The following is a 23,460-nucleotide window of genomic DNA, read 5'->3' on the forward strand; positions in this document are numbered from 1 at the left end:
ATCATTCACACTGACTCTGTTTATGTTACTCTGTTTATCAAATAAATGCGCTTCTTTTGAAGTTTAAGTTTAAGTTTTCAAATATTAACCACATATTAACAACTGAAAATTAATTAGATGTTATTTAGAAAAACCTTTTGTTTTTGCCATTTCAAATATTAATTATTTTACTTAATGAACTATGCGGCCCGCGACAAGGTGTAAATTTGTGTATGCGGCACTTGCACTGGAAAGTTTGCCCACCTCTGGATTAAATGATACACACTCCAACAAAATGCACAATAATATTTTCAAGGGCCACATTCCTAATCTCACTAAGCAAATATTCAAACTCAGGCAACTACTATTATGTCATTCCATTGATTACAAACTTCCAGACCTGAACTGGAGAGGATTTAAAGGCAAGTTGTATTAGCAAGAGCTATCCCTATATGGCAAAAATGATGTGCACAATGCTGAATTGATTTTAAAGACCATGAGAATGAAAGGAAATATGTATGTCCTCATGAAATGGAGGAGATATGACTTGTTCACTATTTGGGTAAAATATTTCATCAACAAAATGTATTAGAAGCTCAGTGAAGAGGTAGTTTTAGCAAGCAGCATGAAAATTTTGTTTTTCAAAGACAGAGTTTCTACAACCTGATAGGTATGGAAGAAACAATGGATTGAAAAATTAAGGAATTAAGCTATATATGTCATGCAATTGTGCACTGATCATGAGACCAGAAGGGGAAAAAGAAAAAAGGAGCAAAAACGATTCATATAAGTGACGAAATGGTACATATGAAAAACATGATAAAGCAACACTGATGTAGACAATGTCCTGTAGAGGCAATAAAAGACATAAAAAAGAGAAATCATTACAGTCAGTAAACAAATCCCATGCTTAATTTCTTGTGAGAAGCTTTTCTTTGAATGTAAGTTACCTTAGCCTGATGGCAATGTATTCAAATCGAGAAACAACAACATCAGCAATGGCATGACTGGAGATAACTGAAGGGAAAATACTTAATCAATAAGGGACCCAGAAAATTGAAACTGTATTCCAAGGTTCTGGGTAATTTTTATCAAACGTTATAGAGATACAAAATGATTTGGTTAGTAAGTCTTAACACTACAAAGGCAAGAAAAAGAAATACAGCAGGATATACCATGCTTTGATCTGGTTAGAAGCATGTATGAAAACAGTATCTTCTGGTTTATGCATTTCAACAGCTGAGTTGCATTAGTATGGAATAGTTACTGGTATAGTTGTTCCACTAACAGAATTTAGCACAGCAGTCAAATGGATTGGTTTAAAGGGTACTGAATTCAAAATGCATTTGAAGCAAACTTTGCAAACATGATATGAATATTAAGATCAGCCATCGCTACACTGAACAGTATTCATGAAGTGTTATGACTCTATGGTCTTAAACTAGGTAACAGAAAACAGCCAAAACCAACAAGTTTTGTAAAATTCAACAAATAGTTGATTTCCTGAGAACACATTGAAAATTTACAAAGAACTTCCAGTATTGTGACATAAATCCCAACAGTATAAAGTTCCTACTGAATTCCAGTGGTATTCCAAATAAGTTCCAATACTGAATGTGTGGGGCAGGCCTGTATCCTCAAATAGCTAATGTGCCAGTGGCCTGTAGTGTGGTGATGTGTTAACTGTCTTTTGATGTATCACAATAATATAATCCAAAAATGTTCTCATCTGAAATTATTATAATTCCAAATTAATGTTCCAGTCCAAGAATATTAAAGATGAGTACTTTGTATTTCCAGTGAATAATTTCAATAAATAATTCTATCCAAATGAAATACTGAACACTACAATAAGGCTGATTCTGCCTCAGATATTAAATGCAAGAATGAGTAAGTTATCAAGTAAACAACATTATATAAAAAGCTAAGACACAAATGAAGTACCATGCAGGATGTGGCTCATATATTCATTTCTAGAAAATTAAAAATTGTCAACAAGATAAAATCTATTACTAAAATTATAATAAAGATCATGGAAAACATCAGGTGGACGAAATTTATCATTGGGGAATTCCAATGTCATAGACCCAAAATAAACATGATTACCTTAATAATGATCCTAATAGTTAACCCACACTCACAAAGAAATATTAAATATGTATAATTTGTACCCAAAATAAAAGTCACATGTCAGGTACACAATGAACTTTATTTTGGACAAGGTCAAGTCCAGAATACAATTATACAAAACATATAATTACGGAGAATTATGTATGCATGCATATATGCATGTATGTATGTATGTATGTATGTATGTATGTATGTATGTATGCATGCATGCATGTGTGTATGTATGTATGTATGCATGCATGTATGTGTGTGTATGTATGTATGTATGTATGTATGTGTGTGTGTGTATGTATGTATGTAGATATGTATGTATGTATAAATGTATGTATGTAGATATATATATGTATGTATGTAGATACATATATGTATGTATGTATATATGCATGCATGTATGTATGTATGTATGTATGTATGTGTGTGTCTGCATGTATGTATGTATGCATGCATATATGCATGTATGTATGTATGTATGTATGTATGCATGTATGCATGTATGCATGCATGTATGTGTGTGTATGTATGTATGTGTGTGTATGTATGTATGTATGTATGTAGATATGTATGCATGTATGTATAAATGTATATATGTAGATATATATATGTATGCATGTATGTAGATATATATATGTATATATGCATGTATGTATGTATGTATGTGTGTCTGCATGTATGTATGTATATATGTATGCATGTATGCATGCATTCATGCATGCATGCATGTATGTGTGTGTGTGTATGTATATATGTATGTGTGTGTGCATGTATGTATGTATGTATGTATGTACGTATAGTTACTAGCATGTCAGGACAATAGTGGCAATATTGTGCCCATTAAAAGGTAAGCAATAAAAATGTCAAGATAATGAAATGAAGGAAAGTGAGAAAGATGGTGAGCTGGTGAAACTTAGCCATGCAAGTAGGAAGACAAATCAACTTTAATAAACTTTATTTGTTTTTGCTTCACATTATCACAGACAAAGCATTCAAAAAATGTCAGTGCAGAAGACTTGTTAAGTACATTATCAGAATGCGATGTTTTTTTATGATGTTTTTTTTATCTCACACACACAACCATAAGGTTTCTTTAAAAAGATAAAGCCCCAATCACTGCCACAATAAGGATCTAAAGGTTTGAAGGTTTCATGGGTTGTCTTAACATAATAAAACATTTCAATAGCATCAAAACTTTCACTTTATGGTAATGAAGAAAATTGTATAACTGTACCCAAAAGTTTTAAGGATTGAAATTTTGTCAGTGCATGAAGTTGATTTCATTGGGAATGGATTTAAAAGATTTGGAATTCTTTGAATTGTAATTTGTCTATAGCAAAACAATTTGCTTACGAACTAATAAAACTTGTTCTCTGAGCACATTATAGTGTTACTGACACAACATTGGTATGTTTCTATATGCAGTTTGGGTTTAAATACCAATAAAACAACAGAATGAGATAGCATTCCAAAAATTTAAAAGACATTTTTTAAATCAAAAGTTAACATTATGGTGAAATTCTGCTAAAAATGGAAACTGATAAAATATACATGTGAAAGCTCTGATTAACAATGAATGTTACCTTTAGTTTATAAAATTTAAACTCTCAAACATTCCATTCTATATGTTATTTCAGTCCAGCAGTCCAGCACTATAGTGCCCCTCACTATACCAATGCATCTCTTATAGCATGGGTATGGTCAAGGACTTCAGAAAATTATTTGAATTTTATTTTACCATTGCTGATAAATTTCACTTAGTATTAGTCCTTGGTTTATGAGAACCAATTATAATGCTATTTCACATAACTGAATATCATATTTATGTGTTGTATGCATTATTATTACACTGCCTTGTTAGATCATCTCTCATTATAAGGCTCCCTCACTATTAATACACATCACTTGATGACTCCCATAGTAACATTATAAAGAGGGGGTACTGTACAAATTACAGCAATAAAAGTAACCAACCTGTGTTATGAGATAAATGGATGACATCAAGAACAGTGCCTTTTATCAAAATAGGTATTCTGCTAAGCATGCATGAAATTAAACAGTTTTTTTATGCATTTTGAATACAGGGGCAGATTTAAAGGGACTTGAATGATCTACACTTTCCAGTCAATATGCTACAATTTTCACTGAGAAACTAGATAAAATATCATTTTAATCAACACAAACCAGTCCATTTCAAACTTGAATCATCCAGTTTATCAAAAATCCTGGAACTACCCCTGAATACTGTAAATTAGAACTATTTTCAAAAGATTTATTTTTGCATGCTTTGCAAGTTACAGTGCACCCTCGCTATACAGCCCCTGTATATACTGTTTCCCCCCTTATAATGAAGATATGGTCACTGACCCCATTTAATTATCTTTTTTTTATCATTGCAACTTATTTCACTTAAATTTTTGTACATGAAAACTATATGGTGATTTCACACCATTAACTAAAAAAATTTTTTTTAACACCATAGGACATGACATTGTTATAACACTTTACCATATATAAGGTTCCCTCACTATTTTCAAAGTTATGCAAATGAAAACATTTTGGAATTTAATTGCTACATACTGCACATTATGGTTGCAATATGACTTTGGTTTAAGGGTGATGGAAAAGTAGTAATTTACAGCAGACATAAAAAAACAGATAAGATAGAAATCTATTGCAATAATTAATCTGATTTCAGAACTTTACTTGAATAAATTAAAGATGATTTGATATTTGTGAATTCTAAATTAGCTAAAATTATAAAGCATACTTCTAAATAAATATTACTAAATTAAAATCAATGACATGTAGAATCAATATGCATAATGCAAACACTTCTAAATAAATGTCATTTTTGGTACATGAAGTCATTCTTACAACAATCTTGAAGGCAAACAGAGAATGAGCTCCTAGAATACCATAAAACAGTTAAGCCTCTCTTTACCAACCTCCAGTGGCAATATAGATAAATTTTCTATTCACCAACCAATTATCGGATGAATCAATTTACTGCTTACCAGAATCTTATGAGACAGATCATTTACCTTTAAATAAGATGAACAAGTTTTATCTTTACCACCTACTTATGGGATGGATACATTCTGTCTGTCTTAAGAATGTAGCTGATTAAGGAGACCTTCTAATTGTAGTTTGGTTTAACTGGTGCAAATTCAAAGAATACAAGATGCAGCTGGGGCAATGTGACAATGGAACAATGTGTGTTGCAATGTTGTAAATTTAAATGAATACAATGTTTTATTATATATTTCATATTGAAATATATCTGGGGGAGAAAAATTATATTGCTTCAGTGGCAGCAAAACTTCTTACCAGTGGTAATATCACATTTGGAACCAAATTCCTTTCCTATGTAAGAAGTATATCTGCCCTTATGTATGTTCTTAGGAGCAGTTTTTACATATTGATGTCTATTTTATTTTTTCTTCTTCTTTTCTTTCTCTCTCTCCCACCCTTCTGCATTATCTCCCCATCAGGATGAATATATCTTAAAATGTGTCAAGATTGTAGACCCTCTAGTATACATCTATGTAATCAATGAATATGTACTGTTAACACGTTAGACCCTCTAGTATACATTTATGTAATCAATGAATATGTACTGTTAAGACTGTAGACCCTGTAGTATATGTTTATGTAATTAATGAATATGTACATTTAAGACTTAAGACCCTCTAGTATACTTTTATGTAATCAATGAATATGTACTGTTAAGACTGTAGACCCTCTAGTATACGTTTATGTAATCAATGAATATGTACTGTTCAGACTGTAGACCCTCTAGTATACGTTTATGTAATCAATGAAAAGGCACTATTAAGAAATTAGACCCTATATTGTGCATTTATGTAATCAATGGAAAGGCACTGTCAAGATTATAGACCCTCTTGTATACATTTATGTAATCAATGAATAGACACTATCAAGAATGTAGACCCTCTAGTATACATTTATGTAATCAATGAATAGACACTGTCAAGATTGTAGACCCTCTAGTATGCATTTATGTAATCAATGAAAAGGCACTGTCAAGAATGTAGACCCTCTAGTATACATTTATGTAATCATTGAAAAGACACTGTCAAGATTGTAGACCCTCTAGTATACATTTATGTAATCAATGAAAAGGCACTGTCAAGAATGCAGACCCTCTAGTATATATTTATGTAATCAATGAATAGACACTGTCAAGATTGTAGACCCTCTAGTATACATTTATGTAATCAATGAAAAGGCACTGTCAAGAATGTAGACCCTCTAGTATACATTTATGTAATCAATGAATAGACACTGTCAAGATTGTAGACCCTCTAGTATACATTTATGTAATCAATGAAATGGCACTGTCAAGAATGTAGACCCTCTAGTATACATTTATGTAATCAATGAATAGACACTGTCAAGATTGTAGACCCTCTAGTATACATTTATGTAATCAATGAAAAGACACTGTCAAGATTGTAGACCCTCTAGTATACATTTATGTAATCAATGAAAAGGCACTGTCAAGAATGTAGACCCTCTAGTGTGCATTTATGTAATCAATGGAAAGGCACTGTTAAGAATATAGACCCTCTAGTATACATTTATGTAATCAGTGAAAAGACACTGTCAAGAATGCAGGCCCTCTAGTATACATTTATGTAATCAATGAAAAGGCACTGTCAAAATTGCAGACCCGCTAGTATACATTTATGTAATCAATGGAAAGGCACTGTCAAGAATGTATACCCTCTAGTATACATTTATGTAATCAATGAAAAGGCACTGTCAAGATTGCTTACAAAATGAACCCAAACAACAAAAAGCAGGCTTCAAGTATTAACTTTCTTATAACTATATTTCCACATGAATCGTGGAAATTGTCAGTGACTCAATTTACATGACCTGTTGCTATTAGATATTCTGTGTCAATCATGTAATGTGTACCTACTGCACTCTATGACAGATGGTACACATTGTTAAAGCTGAAACAAATCCAGTGCAAATCAAAGATTTTTGCCTTATAAATATATGATAAAAAGAAAATCTATGTTTTTCGGAATTGATATAAGGATATATTTCACTCAAGAAGTGGAAGCATTTAATATAGTCATGAGCAGTGAATATTTCCTTATATCACATGAAAACATAGATATCTTCGATATAATGTTGTAAAGGTAGACATTTGCAAAGCCTGCTGGCAGACTGGTACCTTCTAATGAGAATACTGCAAAGGCAGGAGGGAGGGCAGCATGTAATAACAAACTGGGAAATTAAACACAGACTCCATATTCAAAGTAATTATTGATTGGAGATGATCATTCAAATGTTATATAGTCCAACAAGATTAATTTGAGGTTCACATTGGTTGTTGTTGTTGTTGTGGGGTTTAACGCCATTTTTCAGCATGATAGGCTATACATGGCGGCCAGTATTAATGGTGGAGGAAGAACCCGGAAAACCCCGGAAAGAACCACCGACCCACGAGAAGCTACTGGCAAGCTTTCTCACATGCCCACATTGGCTGAATCTTAGACTCGAACCACCGCAGACAGAGGTGAGATGGCAGTGATCCGTAATGAAGAGCGCTTTAGACCACTCGGCCACTCGGGGCCCCAGGTTCACATTGGTAAACATTACTGAAGCACAACCCTCATCTTAGGTCTATGTGTTGGATAGATAATGACTTGCCAGAGGTTTTCAAAATGAAATAGCTATGTACACATTAATGTTCATGGTGCACCTGTTTACATTCTAACAACTTATTTACATTATTTATCTGTATGGAGTTTTGGCTATTACATTTTCAAGGACTAAGTAAGTTCAACTTTTCTTCTACATAAAATCTGCCAATTAATAATCAACTGAAATCAAACCAATTACATTATGGTCTGACCATAAATTTCACAAGGCTGTATTCTATCCAGTATTCTCATTTTAACTCTTCACTTCAACTGAATGAATACAGTATCAATATGAAGACATTATGAAAAGCTCCCATTTTGTCAACCTCAAAAGAGGACCAATATTAATCCAATTTAATTTGCCAAGCAACAAATTTATCATATGAAATCAGACCACCTAAAAACTGTTTAATATTAACAGTGTTAATATGGAGGTTTTACATGAAGTTTTCATTCCTCAAGTAAATGCAGGAGGTCTGAAAGCTCACAAGCCTCTATTTCAAATGGCAGATCAAGCCATTTTTTGCAAAAAAAACTCAATCCATCCTCATTGAGAATTTTGAATGATATAATCTTGATGGTTGGCAGTGGGACTTTGTCACAAACAAAATAAACACCCCAGTCCATACCACACTTCTTACAATATATCTTATCTGTTCTTAGAAGACCATCTATTTTTTTTGTAGTGGGTTTCTTAAGAGGCCTTACGTCTATTAAATTTCTGAACTCCTTATCTATGACAATATGAAATGCATTGCGCAGAACACGTAAATTCTTGCCATCAGTAACTTCAGTGGCACACTTATAGCAGCTCAGTCTAAAGTGGCTCTTTCTCTTCATGCGAATTTGTTTTTCTAGACTTCTATCATGTAACTCTTGTTTTTGTGTTTGGTTTTTCTGTAGGAAGCTGATTTTCTGTTGCAATGTTTTTGGGTCTATTTTCTTGACGGCTTTCATAGCTCGATACATCATGGCTGCCTTGTATGTGTTGAGTTTTTCCATATCCAAAGTCTTCTCATATCCCATCACAATGTTCTTACCACTCTTTTTTCTTCCACGACCTGCAAAACATGTTTTTGATAACATTTACATCACTTTGTTTACCACTGACCTGTCAGCATCGGTCAGTCTGTAAGGCATATGTAGTATCATCACATGGGTTTTGGCTTATGGCTCAAATTCTAATTATGAAATTCTTTCTTTTATTTATACATTATTTAATTTTGCATTGTTGCCACCAAACGGTGCCAAAATAAAAAATAATTATTACACTGAAATTCTTATAATGCAAAAGTCAGTCTCATCTTAATATGGACATATACAGCATACACAAAAGAATACTCTTGAAGTGGTGAATCACTTTAACCTGCCTTGTTACAGTAAATAACAATTTTAAAAAAATTAGAACCCTGAACATCAGAGTCCACCTCAGCCAGTAAGGTGGACTCTTGTGCTGGGATTCTGATAAAAAAACAAATTGGATTGTACCTAAACAAACCAGATGTTGATTGTGCATTTAAAAACAAATCGGCACCAATAATTATACAATATGCAGTACCGAGGAAAATTAATCCATATGCATTTGACATATCAGGCTATACTCATCAGTCACTAAATGATTCAGTATTCATCTGCTTTTTTAAGTTACAGTGCCCATAACATATTCCATTTTATAAAATGCACCCATTACTGCATATCAATGTCACTATTCAGCATTCTGTATCACAAATATAAACCCATCATTCCATAGTATCGCACAAGCCATCATTCCAAGTTACACTACCAAGTTATCAGTCTATTTCACATTTCATACCATTATATCCATGTTACCATATTCCCTTGTTATTCTATGTTACAGATGGACCAAATTACAGTATTCATCTTTCATTACACTGCTCATCCTTTTTTCATGATGTCTTATCCATCTGTCATTCTAGCATTAGTTACTTTACCATCCATCATTCAATGTTACAATATTGTAATGGTCGAGCTAGGTCCTGATGATACTACATTGGAGTAAAGCACCAGGGATGAGTATGCTTCTTATCAGCTGACTAAGGAGGGGGAGAATGGAGTAAAGTCAAACTCTTGATTTCTCTTTAACCATAACACAAGATGATTCATTTACTAAGAAACATTGAATAAAGTCAGTTCATAACCATTACAGTCTTGCTGTTTTTGTACTAAGCCAAAATACTATCATTGTCTTGAGGTACAGTATGGTATATGATAATTTCACACAAGGTCAGAGTACACATTAGCACTATACTATTAGTTCACTATATTATTACTTCTTCTGATGAATGAAAATTATATTAGAGTTGCCATATTTAGATTTAGTTGCAATAAAGTTTACTACTGAAGAGAAAATATGACTTGATTGTAATATATGAAGTATAAAATTTGCAAAGGGAACACTTGCTTGACTTGACACTTCAACTATAGCATAATACTTACTAGAAGTGAACTGATATAGATGGAAGTAAATTAGCTGTCAAGTTGGTGAGGAAAACACTCACAATGACTTTGTTGGCATCCGTTAGTCTCGAGCGACAATGGAACTGCGCCCATGAGAGATGTCCGGGTTGGTGGTTGTGCAGCGTCTGCTGTGGCTAAGTAGTCCAATGTGGGAGTGGCAGTCCCTGCTGCACTTGCTGCACTTGAAGGTTGTGTCAGGTGTTAGAGATGCTTCTTCTTCCTCTGCGATCGTCTTTCATCAGCTAGCAAGCATTGCTTGTCCTCTCCGGCTTTCAGACCAGTGATCAGAGCATGTCGCCAGCTTGATCTGTCTAGAGTGAGCTCTTCCCAGGTGTTGACATCAATATCAAGGGCTTTCATGTCATGCTTACAGACATCCTTGAAGCGAAGATGTGGCCATCCAATCGACCTTTTGCCAGAGGCGAGTTCCAAATAAAGAATGTCTTTGGGGATCCGTCCATCAACCATCAGACGTACATGGCCCAGCCATCTGATGCGGCATTGGCGGAGGAGTGTGATCATGCTGGGAATCTTGGCATGCTCGAGCACCTCGTTGTTTGTTACTCGATCGCTCCAGGTGATTCCAAGTATGCGTCAGAGGCATCGCATGTGAAAGGCGCTCAGTCTTTTCTCTTGTGAGGCGTACAGAGTCCAGGTTTCACTGGCGTATATGAGAGTGCTTAGCACGCATGCACGGTACATGGTGATCTTAGTGTTCATGGTCAGCATGCTGTTATTCCACACTCTTTGCGACAACCTGGAGAGAGTTGTTGACGCCTTTCCAATCCGCTTGTTGAGCTCAGCATCGAGCGAGAGGTTGCTGGTGATGGTAGAGCTGAGGTACATGAACTAGCTCACCACCTCAAGTTTGTAGATGTTGATGATGATGCTTGGGGGATCCACGTCCTGAACCATCACATTTGTTTTCTTTAGGCTTATGGTTAACCCAAACTCACTGCATGCTTTAGCAAAGCGGGCCATCAGGCGCTGAAGCTCAGCTACTGTGTGGGTGGCTAGAGCAGCATCATCTGCGAAGAGCATGTCCCTGATGATTACTTCATGCACTTTGCTCTTTGCCTTCAGTCGTGCCAGGTTGAACAGTCTGCTGTCTGATCGTGTGTGCAGGTAAATCCCTTCTGTGGACGTCCCAAAGGCGTGCTTTAGCAGGACTGCGAAGAAGATGCCGAAGAGCGTGGGGGCAAGGACACAGCCCTGTTTAACTCCACTGCGGATGTCAAAGGGGTCGGATGTTGAGCCATCGTACTGCACTGTGCCTTTCATGTCATCGTGGAAGGACTGGAACATGTTTAACAGCTAATCTCTGCACTTTGCTTCTGGTAGACCTGTATGCCTGTAATGTCTTCTGACAGGGGGATCGCTTGTATTGCAGGTGAGCACTGCGACGCTCTTCTATGGCTGGCATGAGTGTGGCGGAGTTAGCCTCAAACCAGTCATTGTTCTTTGATTGCTTCTTACCAAAGATCCATGTGGCTGTGCTGTATACAGTCTCTCTGATGTGATCCCATCTTTCTTTGGCTCTGCCGTTGGGGGGTTCTGAGTCAAACGTCTTGGAAAGAGCATAGGTGAATTCCTCAGCCTTGTCTGGATATGATGTCTTGCTCACATCAATGCGTGGTTGACCCTCTTGCCTAGAGCGGTGGATCTTCTTTGGCTGAAGCTACATTTTGCAGCACACCAGCGAGTGGTCAGTGTCGCAGTCAGCACTGTGGAAGGTACGGGTAAGAACCATACCCTTCATGGCTGACCGTCTTGTAATGATCAAGTCCAGCTGGTGCCAGTGTTTAGAGTGGGGACACCTCCAAGACACTTTGTGATGTGGCTTTGTCTGAAAGAATGAATTGGTGATGCTGAGTTCGTGGTACAAGCACATCTCTAGAAGGCACTGCCCATTCTCATTCATCTTCCCAATGCCAAATTTGCCAAGACAGGAGGGCCAAGAGTCATGATTGGCACCCACCCTAGCATTGAAGTCGCCCATTAAAATCAAGTTCTCCTCCTTGGGAATTTTGTTGATGAGCGAGTTTAACTCATCATAAAACTCATCCTTGGTATCTGTGGAGGATCTTAGTGTGGGAGCATAAACGCTGATCAGGTTGACAGGCCCGTTTGAGGTGTGGAGGCGGAGGGATAGCAGTCTTCCATTTCCTTGTTGGCAGGGTTCTATCATCCCCAGCAGAGTGTTCCTGACAGCGAATCCAACACCAAACTCTCTGGCTTCATCTGCACTCTTTCCTTGCCAGAAGAATGTGTAGTTCTTTTCTCTGAGGGACCCAGAATCTGGTAGTCGTGTCTCTTGTAGTGAGGCGATGTTGACCTGGAGCCTTGCAAGTTCGTCGTTGATGACTGAAGTCTTACAAACATCACTGATTGTCTGGAGATCATCTGAAAGCCCAGTCAGCATGGTCCGGACATTCCAGGTACCTAGCTTGAGGATTGAAGTCTTCTTTTTTATTTTTATTTTGTTATTTCTTGGTGCAGTAGTTGCAGTCTGCTTGTCAGGTACTCAAGTACCTTAAGCCTTACGCACCCAGCAAGGCAGGCGAACTGTGGCGGGACGGCACCTTATTGGCTGGGGGCTGCCCAGTTTGAGGCAGGCGGTAGCTGTCCAGTGAAACATGTTGGTCTCTCCCACCATCAGAAGCAACCCCTGGCATCTGGCTCTACGCCAACTGAGCGGTGACTTATAACCGGTAAACTGCTGCTTCCCGTGTTGTGTCGACGCTATGGAGTGATCTGGAGTGTCCTCTCCAGGGCGCAAGCCTGGGCAGGGTGATATGGAGAATCAACTGTTGCCCATGCAGATGATCCCCCCTCTCCATGCAGCTGATGGATCCAACGGAAAGGACAAGCCGATACATCATGGCACCAGCTGCGTCGCAGGAGTTGCCGAGATGACACTGAAATCAATGCCAAGTCGCCTTAGGGACTCTGTCTACGAATTTTCTGTTGGGGTTTACTCCCTTAGCCTTTCCCATGAGAGGGTATAGTAGCAAGGCAGCGAAGGCTTGAAATCGGAGTTTACCTTCTCCTAGATGGGCGACCACCCAAGGTTAACGAACCCCATCTGCCCAAAGCATCTGGTTTTGAGGCGCCAGAAGTTCGCCTGTCATCCCTTCTCCAGTCAGTTTAAACAGGTTCCGCCACTCGTGAAGGCCTGGAGCTGGATTTGGTTGTCAGAGGCTCTATCAGACGCAAGCCATTGGAAGATTTCCAAGGGAAGTGGGTGCTTATCTCCCACATCCGCCCCCGGCGATGACAACCCTTGAAACAATGACTTAGACAACTAGTAAATTATAAAATAGACACATAACTTATGTTTTATAGATTGCTAGAATAATCAGGTATTGTTGAATTGAATTCAGAATGTCAAGTCAGTGAAGAAAATGCTCACAATGACTTAGAGATTCTATTTCCCTAAGGACTTTGTTGGACTTATATACTCCTTATTGTTGCTAACTCAATACATGTAGACTATAGCATCTAACTATTAATTGACAAAGTAAACAAAACAGAGGATCCTAGAAACCATTAATGTCAACTCATTTGATCAATTCACTGGTAATGCACTGATTTATTGAGACCGAATTGGGCGGCTTGTATGAATAGTGTTTACCGTATACAATCATCCATACCTCACTCCCTAAATGCAGATTATTACTATATTCACCTTTTATACCATCCCATTACTATCATCACCTAACAACCATTCAGAGTTACTGATTCTAAATACACCATTTATTCCATGTTACGGTGGCCAAACATTATTCCCTATTACAGTGTCCATCCATTACTCTGTATTAGTGTCCACCTGTTATTTTATATTGAAGTGAAATGATACATGTTACTGACCCACAAAACCTTCCAAATTACAGTGTCCATAGTCATTGGTCTATGTTGCAATAATCTCCACCCATCGTTATATATCACAGTACTCAATTATCATTCAAATTCCATGTTACAATACTGTGTAACCTGTCAGTTCATTATACACTACCCACCTGTCATTTGAATCTTCGTTATCTCATTCCCTGCATATCACAGTACCCACCTGTCATTTGAACCTTTGTTATTTCACTCCTTGCATAATACAGTACCCATTTGCCATTTGATATTTTTAAATCTCATTCTCTGCATATTACAGTATCCACCTGTCATTTGAATCTTTGTTATATATGACATTCCCTGTATATCACAGTACCTACCTGTCATTTGAATCTTTGTTATCTCATTCCCAGCGTAGTTATAGCTTAGGACAATATTACAGTCAGGGATGTCGATTCCTTCACCTGCCACAGATGTGGACACTAGAACTTTGTATTCTCCAGATGCAAACTTAGTCAGTGTGTCTGTCTGTTCAGCCTCTGTCATACCTGAAATACAATGATATACAACTTTAATACTTTAGTACAATTAACTAAAGATTTCTTAAAGATATGCAAGGAAAATAAGATAGTTATCAAAATATATTTATATTCAAAATGATAAATAATAAAAACATTTGCAAATCTATCCTGCTAGGTGATTTTATAAGTAATATTCTTTCTAGCAAAGTTATTGCTGGTGACCAACCACTTTATAGTGAAAATATGTCAATCCACTAAATTCCTACTAAAATGGACAATAATATACCATATAATGACAGATAAAACTGAATATTTGGTCATCATTAACTTAAAACACTCTATCTTAGAGTAAATGTCTATTATCTTTTGTGTTGTTCAAAAACTCAAAGAAGATTTATTAAATGGAAAGTTTTAAATGTATGAAGTGATTCCTACATTCTGTTCATTAATTGGCATCTACACAAAGGCTATACAAATTAGTGAAGATAGTGATTCCTACATACTACATGTCACCTGGTATCTATGGAGAGGCTATACAAATTAATGGATGTTGTGATTCCTACATACTACATTTCACCTGGCATCTATGGAGAGGCTTTACAAATTAATGGATGTTGTGATTCCTACATACTACATTTCACCTGGCATCTATGGAAGCTATACAAATTAATGGATGTTGTGATTCCTACATACTACATTTCACCTGGCATCTATGGAAAGGCTATACAAATTAATGGATGTTGTGATTCCTACATACTACATTTCACCTGGCATCTATGGAAAGGCTATACAAATTAATGAATATAGTGATTCCTACATACACCACTCCCTCAATAACATGTTCCCTGATAACTTGTAAACCTGGTTATAATGTGGACTTGGGTTTGGATTCCCTTTTTAAAACTAGAAAATACCCCAAATTTGACTCGTATTTGTTGAGCTTAAATTCATGATCAAAATTTGTAACTGAAACTTCGATATCTCACTCATTTTATCATGAAGAACGGTATGTAGGACCTGGAAATTTTATCAACAAAATGAAATTATCAATTTTTAACAAGAAGTCATATGTTTTGTTACATTTTCTTTACAAACAAACATTATAATATACCATAAATAGCGATATCCAGCAAAGTTTCGATCAATGAAAATGTCACTTACACCTACTGTAGGCAGTACTTTAATAAATAAATACCAATTAAATAAGTTTTTTTATCAAGTGAAATTTGTTATTTAATTCTGTCTTTTACAATGGTTTAAATATCATCATCATAAAGCAATGTACCCTCTTGTATTCTTGTGTCAATCTAACATAACAGGTATCTGACTTGCAGAAGAATTTGTTGCACTGAATTAAAATCTGACCTATTTTGTACTTTCATGCTAATTGTGGCTTTTGTAACAAAGAAAGGAGGTGGAATAAATGAAAAGTTAAAAGGCATGCAAATTCAACATGCATAAGATCTAGCATTCCCAGTCATATTTAGGGTAAACTCATTTCAATTGATCAAGCAAACACTGTTATAAATATTATTGTGTGTGTAATATAATTAAACTACCTTAAATTAACCTACTTAATCATAAACACTATCAAAGATTGCAAGTGAAATAAATACTTCATTAAATAAAGAGTGTTTTTTTCACAGATACCCATCATTGTGGAGATGTGAGTTTCAGAGAATTCCTGAATTGGCAATTAGACATACAAGTATCCTCAAGGATGAAAAGAAGAGTCACCATCACTTGCAATTAAATCACCACATCAATATTTCATTAACTGAACAATACAGAAATTAAGTTTTGATGAAGATGATTGTTTCTTGAAATAATTCTTGTTATTATTTGAGAAAAAAGGAATGTTGTTTGGTTGTTGATCAACAGTTAGTCTGATTCCCTGTTTTGCAAAATCACTGCTTTGTGCTACATACAAAGCACAGAGCTAGACTAATCAACAATAAGAACAAGCAGTGACTTAAAACACAAATTATTTTCTTATACATAATAATGTTGCTGAAACCAGTTGGAAGCATATTAATGAATTTGCAGATGTTGTGCATATTGAAAATAAATGAAAATAATGTAATTTATAGAGAATATTGAACAACTTCATTAGAAAAAGTGCTTTATTGACAATTATTATGAATGCCATTATAAAACAAGCATTCAGCCATTAAACAGCCCAGTTGCCTTCCCCCCCACGGATTTTTCTTTCTTCATTTCTTATTTTTGGGAGGTCCCATGGTAACTCGCACCATTGCTTATAGTTCAGTATATTTTTTTGTCCTGCTGTACGCTAGTTATTGCAAGAGAGGTGTACTTCATGTCAATTGGCATCTGCACAAACACTCTACAAATTAATGGACATAGTAAATCCTACATACTACTTGACACTTGGCATCTGCACAAACACTCTACAAATTAATGGACATAGTAAATCCTACATACTACATGTCACTTGGCATCTGCACAAACACTCTATAAATTAATGGACATAGTAAATCCTACATACTACATGTCACTTGGCATCTGCACAAACACTCTACAAATTAATGGACATAGTAAATCCTACATACTACTTGCCAATTGGCATCTGCACAAACACTCTACAAATTAATGGACATAGTAAATCCTACATACTACTTGACACTTGGCATCTGCACAAACACTCTACAAATTAATGGACATAGTAAATCCTACATACTACATGTCACTTGGCATCTGCACAAACACTCTACAAATTAATGGACATAGTAAATCCTACATACTACATGTCACTTGGCATCTGCACAAACACTCTACAAATTAATGGACATAGTAAATCCTACATACTACTTGACACTTGGCATCTGCACAAACACTCTACAAATTAATGGACAATGTAAATCCTACATACTACATGTCACTTGGCATCTGCACAAACACTCTACAAATTAATGGACATAGTAAATCCTACATACTACATGTCAATTGGCATCTGCACAAACACTCTACAAATCATTGGACATAGTAAATCCTACATACTACTTGTCACTTGGCATCTGCACAAACACTCTACAAATTAATGGACATAGTAAATCCTACATACTACTTGACACTTGGCATCTGCACAAACACTCTACAAATTAATGGACATAGTAAATCCTACATACTACTTGACACTTGGCATCTGCACAAACACTCTACAAATTAATGGACATAGTAAATCCTACATACTACTTGACACTTGGCATCTGCATAAACACTCTACAAATTAATGGACATAGTAAATCCTACATACTACTTGACACTTGGCATCTGCACAAACACTCTACAAATTAATGGACATAGTAAATCCTACATACTACTTTACACTTGGCATCTGCACAAACACTCTACAAATTAATGGACATAGTAAATCCTACATACTACTTGTCACTTGGCATCTGCACAAACACATTACAAATTAATGGACATAGTAAATCCTACATACTACTTGACACTTGGCATCTGCACAAACACTCTACAAATTAATGGACATAGTAAATCCTACATACTACTTGACACTTGGCATCTGCACAAACACTCTACAAATTAATGGACATAGTAAATCCTACATACTACTTGACACTTGGCATCTGCACAAACACTCTACAAATTAATGGACATAGTAAATCCTACATACTACTTGACACTTGGCATCTGCACAAACACTCTACAAATTAATGGACATAGTAAATCCTACATACTACTTGACACTTGGCATCTGCACAAACACTCTACAAATTAATGGACATAGTAAATCCTACATACTACTTGTCACTTGGCATCTGCACAAACACATTACAAATTAATGGACATAGTAAATCCTACATACTACTTGCCAATTGGCATCTGCACAAACACTCTACAAATTAATGGACATAGTAAATCCTACATACTACTTGACACTTGGCATCTGCACAAACACTCTACAAATTAATGGACATAGTAAATCCTACATACTACTTGACACTTGGCATCTGCACAAACACTCTACAAATTAATGGACATAGTAAATCCTACATACTACTTGTCAATTGGCATCTGCACAAACACATTACAAATTAATGGACATAGTAAATCCTACATACTACTTGACACTTGGCATCTGCACAAACACATTACAAATTAATGGACATAGTAAATCCTACATACTACTTGCCAATTGGCATCTGCACAAACACTCTACAAATTAATGGACATAGTAAATCCTACATACTACTTGTCGCTTGGCATCTGCACAAACACTCTACAAATTAATGGACATAGTAAATCCTACATACTACATGTCACTTGGCATCTGCACAAACACTCTACAAATTAATGGACATAGTAAATCCTACATACTACTTGTCACTTGGCATCTGCACAAACACTCTATAAATTAATGGACATAGTAAATCCTACATACTACTTGACATCTGCACAAACACTCTACAAATTAATGGACATAGTAAATCCTACATACTACTTGACACTTGGCATCTGCACAAACACTCTACAAATCATTGGATATAGTGATTCCTACACACTACATGTTACTTGGCATCCACACAAAAAGGGGTCTACAAATCACTGGATATAGCAATTCCTACATACTACATGTCACTTGGCATCAACACAAAAAGGGGTCTATAAATCATTGGATATAGTGATTCCTACATACTACATGTCACTTGGCATCAACACAAAAACGGGTCTACAAATCATTGGATATAGTAATTCCTACATACTACATGTCACTTGGCATCAACACAAAAAGGGGTCTACAAATCATTAAATACAGTGATTCCTGCATACTACATGTCACTTGGCATCAACACAAAAATGGGTCTACAAATCATTGGATATAGTAATTCCTACATACTACATGTCACTTGGCATCAACACAAAAATGGGTCTACAAATCATTAAATACAGTGATTCCTACATACTACATGTCACTTGGCATCAACACAAAAAGGAGTCTACAAATCATTGGATATAGTGATTCCTACATACTACATGTCACCTGGCATCAACACAAAAATGGGTCTACAAATCATTGGATATAGTGATTCCTACATACTACATGTTACTTGGCATCTACACAAAAAGGGGTCTACAAATCATTGGATATAGTGATTCCTACATACTACATGTCACTTGGCATCAACACAAAAAGGGGTCTACAAATCATTGGATATAGTGATTCCTACATACTACATGTCACTTGGCATCAACACAAAAAGGGGTCTACAAATCATTGGATATAGTAATTCCTACATACTACATGTCACTTGGCATCAACACAAAAAGGGGTCTACAAATCATTGGATATAGTGATTCCTACATACTACATGACACTTGGCATCAACACAAAAAGGGGTCTACAAATCATTGGATACAGTGATTCCTACACACTACATGTCACTTGGCATCAACACAAAAAGGGGTCTACAAATCATTGGATATAGTGATTCCTACATACTACATGTCACCTGGCATCAAAACAAAGGTTCATGGATATAGTAATTTCCCCATACATGTCATTTGGCATCTACACAAGGGCTCTGCTGAGAACTGTCTTTCCTACAAAACGTATATATACTATACTGTATATATATATATATACTGTACAGTGACTTGCTAGAGGTGAGATAAAGTATTACTAAAATAATAACTCACCATCTTCTCCTCCTTTTCCTGTCAGTTTGTGCACATGAATATTGTCTTTACAAAGTACTCCATCCAGATAATGTGCAAGGGCTGTGCATGTGGCTCTTGCCTTAACGAACACCAGGGCTCTGGATTCTGGATCTGCATTTTCAGCCAAAAGCAGTTCCTGGAGTGTGTTGCTAATTGTCTGTAGGTTAGGATTCATTTGGAATTTGCTCTTGTCATACCCACCAAGATCTTTCTGTACCTCTGTACAAATTAAAAACAAGATGCAGTAAAAAAAAAACTAAGTATAAAATAAACAATTACAGCTGATAGGACTATTAGCCATATTTACAAATTAAAATATTGATAACTTTGAAGGAACTGTTTATTGCTTAGCTCAAAGTTAACTGTTAGATTTTATATCCTTGAGCAATCTAAGTAATTATAGTTATACATGATGTTATGGCTGTCATTAACATCCTAAATTCCCTGAAAACATGATTAAAGGTCAGACTGTTATGCACAAAATTCAAAACATTATTTCTTAGCCCAACAGTATTGAATTGATAATGCTCTACAAAAATATCTGTCAACTTTGAAAGTGAGTCTACCGATCACAAATAGAAAATACCCTATTTTTACAACTCCTCTTGAAAGTAAGCTGGTCTTCAAGATTGATTCCTAACATATTGCAATAACAGTAAAATCATAAAATAAAAAAGAAACATTTGTGGAGTTAATATTTCATATTAAAAACAAATTCATGGATAAATTATTTTGCGGGGCCACACCATTTACCTCAACACAAAATCAATAATATTATTTTTCATAGGAGTTAATTTTATGCATTCTAGATTCATTATCCACTAAAAAATTTAATCTTTCAAGAATAACCTTAATTTATATTAAGACCTTGCATGATGATATAGTAGAGGTAAATATGTTTCCTTTTTTCTTTATACCTACTAGAGACATATTCTGATTTATATGTTAAGTTCTAACTACAGTTTAAAAAAAAACTGGCTTCACATAATACGATGCCATCTTAATGTCAATATTTCTGGACATTTTGATTTGTTCTCATCAGTCTTTTGACAAATGCCATATATCTATTTAGATTTTTGTGGATATACCATTATAAGTCATGTCTTTCATCAGCAAAGTCTTTGAATCTGTTTGTCAATGTTTTCCTTGTAAATTGAACTTCATCTACCTTCATGGTGGGAAACTGATCACATTTGTTATGACATTTCCACAAAGATGAGTTGACTACATTAATTACACTTGATGTACTGTGAATAGATGACAAAGAATTTTTTTATTTTAATCCTGGATGCAATGTAAGAATGGTTGGAGGGAGGGAAAACAAAAGAATGGCAATATTTGTGAAGGCTTCCCTCTCTAGTTAATAGTATCATTATTATTATTATTAATTAAGCAATAGTAATAGTACTGGTCATCTTCATTGTCTTCCTCATTATCATTACATACATCTACCTGTTACTGTGATATTATCATTATTATTATTATTATTATTATTATCATCATCATATTTATTACAATCATCTGATTCTGCAACAGACTACATGTATTTTCTTCAAAGTACATTACAAATTATTCTTTTAAAAAGTTAACTTGAACTTTTCAGCAGCTAAATGGAAACAATAAAAGGTTTACTTAATAACTAAGTATAGGAAAAATAATTAATAAGTCCTCTGTTGTTTTTGCAGTCTCTAGACTCACTCAAAATTAATTGAAGAAGTTCTGTCTCCTCTTGTGTGTGTTTACTCTGATGTTCCTTCTCTGGATTAAATTTTCTTGCCAGAAATTTGCAGACATCAAGAATTCCCAACAAGCTGTTCAGTTCCAGTGCCTCATTGAAAGTCTTAAAAATACGAAAATCTACCTAGAAATGGGTAAATAGGACACTGAAACCCCTACCAGTATTATAAAGCTATAGGACACTGCAACCCCTACCAGTATTATAAAACTATACGACACTGAAACCCCTACCAGTATTATAAAACTATAGGACACTGATGCCCCTACCAGTATTATAAAACTATAGGACACTGATGCCCCTACCAGTATTATAAAACTATAGGACACTGATGCCCCTACCAGTATTATAAAACTATAGGACACTGATGCCCCTACCAGTATTATAAAACTATAGGACACTGAAACCCCTACCAGTATTATAAAACTATAGGACACTGATGCCCCTACCAGTATTATATAACTATAGGACACTGAAACCCCTACCAGTATTATAAAACTATAGAACACTGATGCCCCTACCAATATTACAAAACTATAGGACAATGCAACCCCTACCAGTATTATAAAACTATAGGACACTGAAACCCCTACCAGTATTATAAAACTATAGGACACTGAAACCCCTACCAGCATTATAAAACTATAGGACACTGATGCCCCTACCAGTATTATAAAACTATAGGACACTGCAACCCCTACCAGTATTATAAAACTATAGGACACTGATGCCCCTACCAGTATTATAAAACTATAGGACACTGATGCCCCTACCAGTATTATAAAACTATAGGACACTCCAACCCCTACCAGTATTATAAAACTATAGGACACTACAACCCCTACCAGTATTATAAAATTATAGGACACTGATGCCCCTACCAGTATTATAAAACTATAGGACACTGATGCCCCTGCCAGTATTATAAAACTATAGGACACTGATGCCCCTACCAGAATTATAAAACTATAGGACACTGATGCCCCTACCAGCATTATAAAACTATAGGACACTGATGCCCCTACCAGTATTATAAAACTATAGGACACTGATGCCCCTACCAGTATTATAAAACTATAGGACACTGAAACCCCTACCAGTACTATAAAACTCTATGACACTGATGCCCCATACCGATATTATAAAGCTAAAGGGCAAAATTTTCTGTCAAGCAGAAAGCATCAAATAAAACAAGCAATAGCAAATATCAGATGTTTGCCACCAACTTGACATGGTGATGGCAAAATGTTCCCTCAAGTAGTTTTATTGTTGTCATGACGAATTCGTAAATATTACTAAAGTTCAGCAGACCACAATAATTTGTAATAAAATCAATATCAACCCTTCTTTCTATCACAAAGAACTTTAATCTGTAAATATTAGACCTGTCAAC

At 35.6% G+C, this 23,460-nt stretch overlaps 1 protein-coding gene across 1 annotated transcript in view; it reads right to left on the reverse strand.

Annotated features, from left to right (window-relative positions):
* Positions 1–3,038: 3,038 nt before the first annotated feature.
* Positions 3,039–23,460, reverse strand: part of LOC149772479 (antiviral innate immune response receptor RIG-I-like) — a 62,675-nt gene continuing 42,253 nt past the window's right edge. The window contains exons 11-14 of the mRNA XM_089947756.1: positions 22,031–22,172; positions 20,312–20,551; positions 14,486–14,653; positions 3,039–8,845 (exon numbers count right to left, since the gene is read on the reverse strand). Of these exons, the coding sequence (XP_089803882.1) occupies positions 8,235–8,845; positions 14,486–14,653; positions 20,312–20,551; positions 22,031–22,172 (1,161 nt within the window). The 3' untranslated portion in view covers positions 3,039–8,234. The remainder of the gene's footprint in view (positions 8,846–14,485; positions 14,654–20,311; positions 20,552–22,030; positions 22,173–23,460) is intronic.

The sequence above is a fragment of the Sinohyriopsis cumingii genome, unplaced genomic scaffold, assembly GCF_028554795.1.
Source record: "Sinohyriopsis cumingii isolate HCF-2022 unplaced genomic scaffold, ASM2855479v2 utg001460l, whole genome shotgun sequence".
In the NCBI taxonomy this organism is placed as follows: domain Eukaryota; kingdom Metazoa; phylum Mollusca; class Bivalvia; order Unionida; family Unionidae; genus Sinohyriopsis; species Sinohyriopsis cumingii.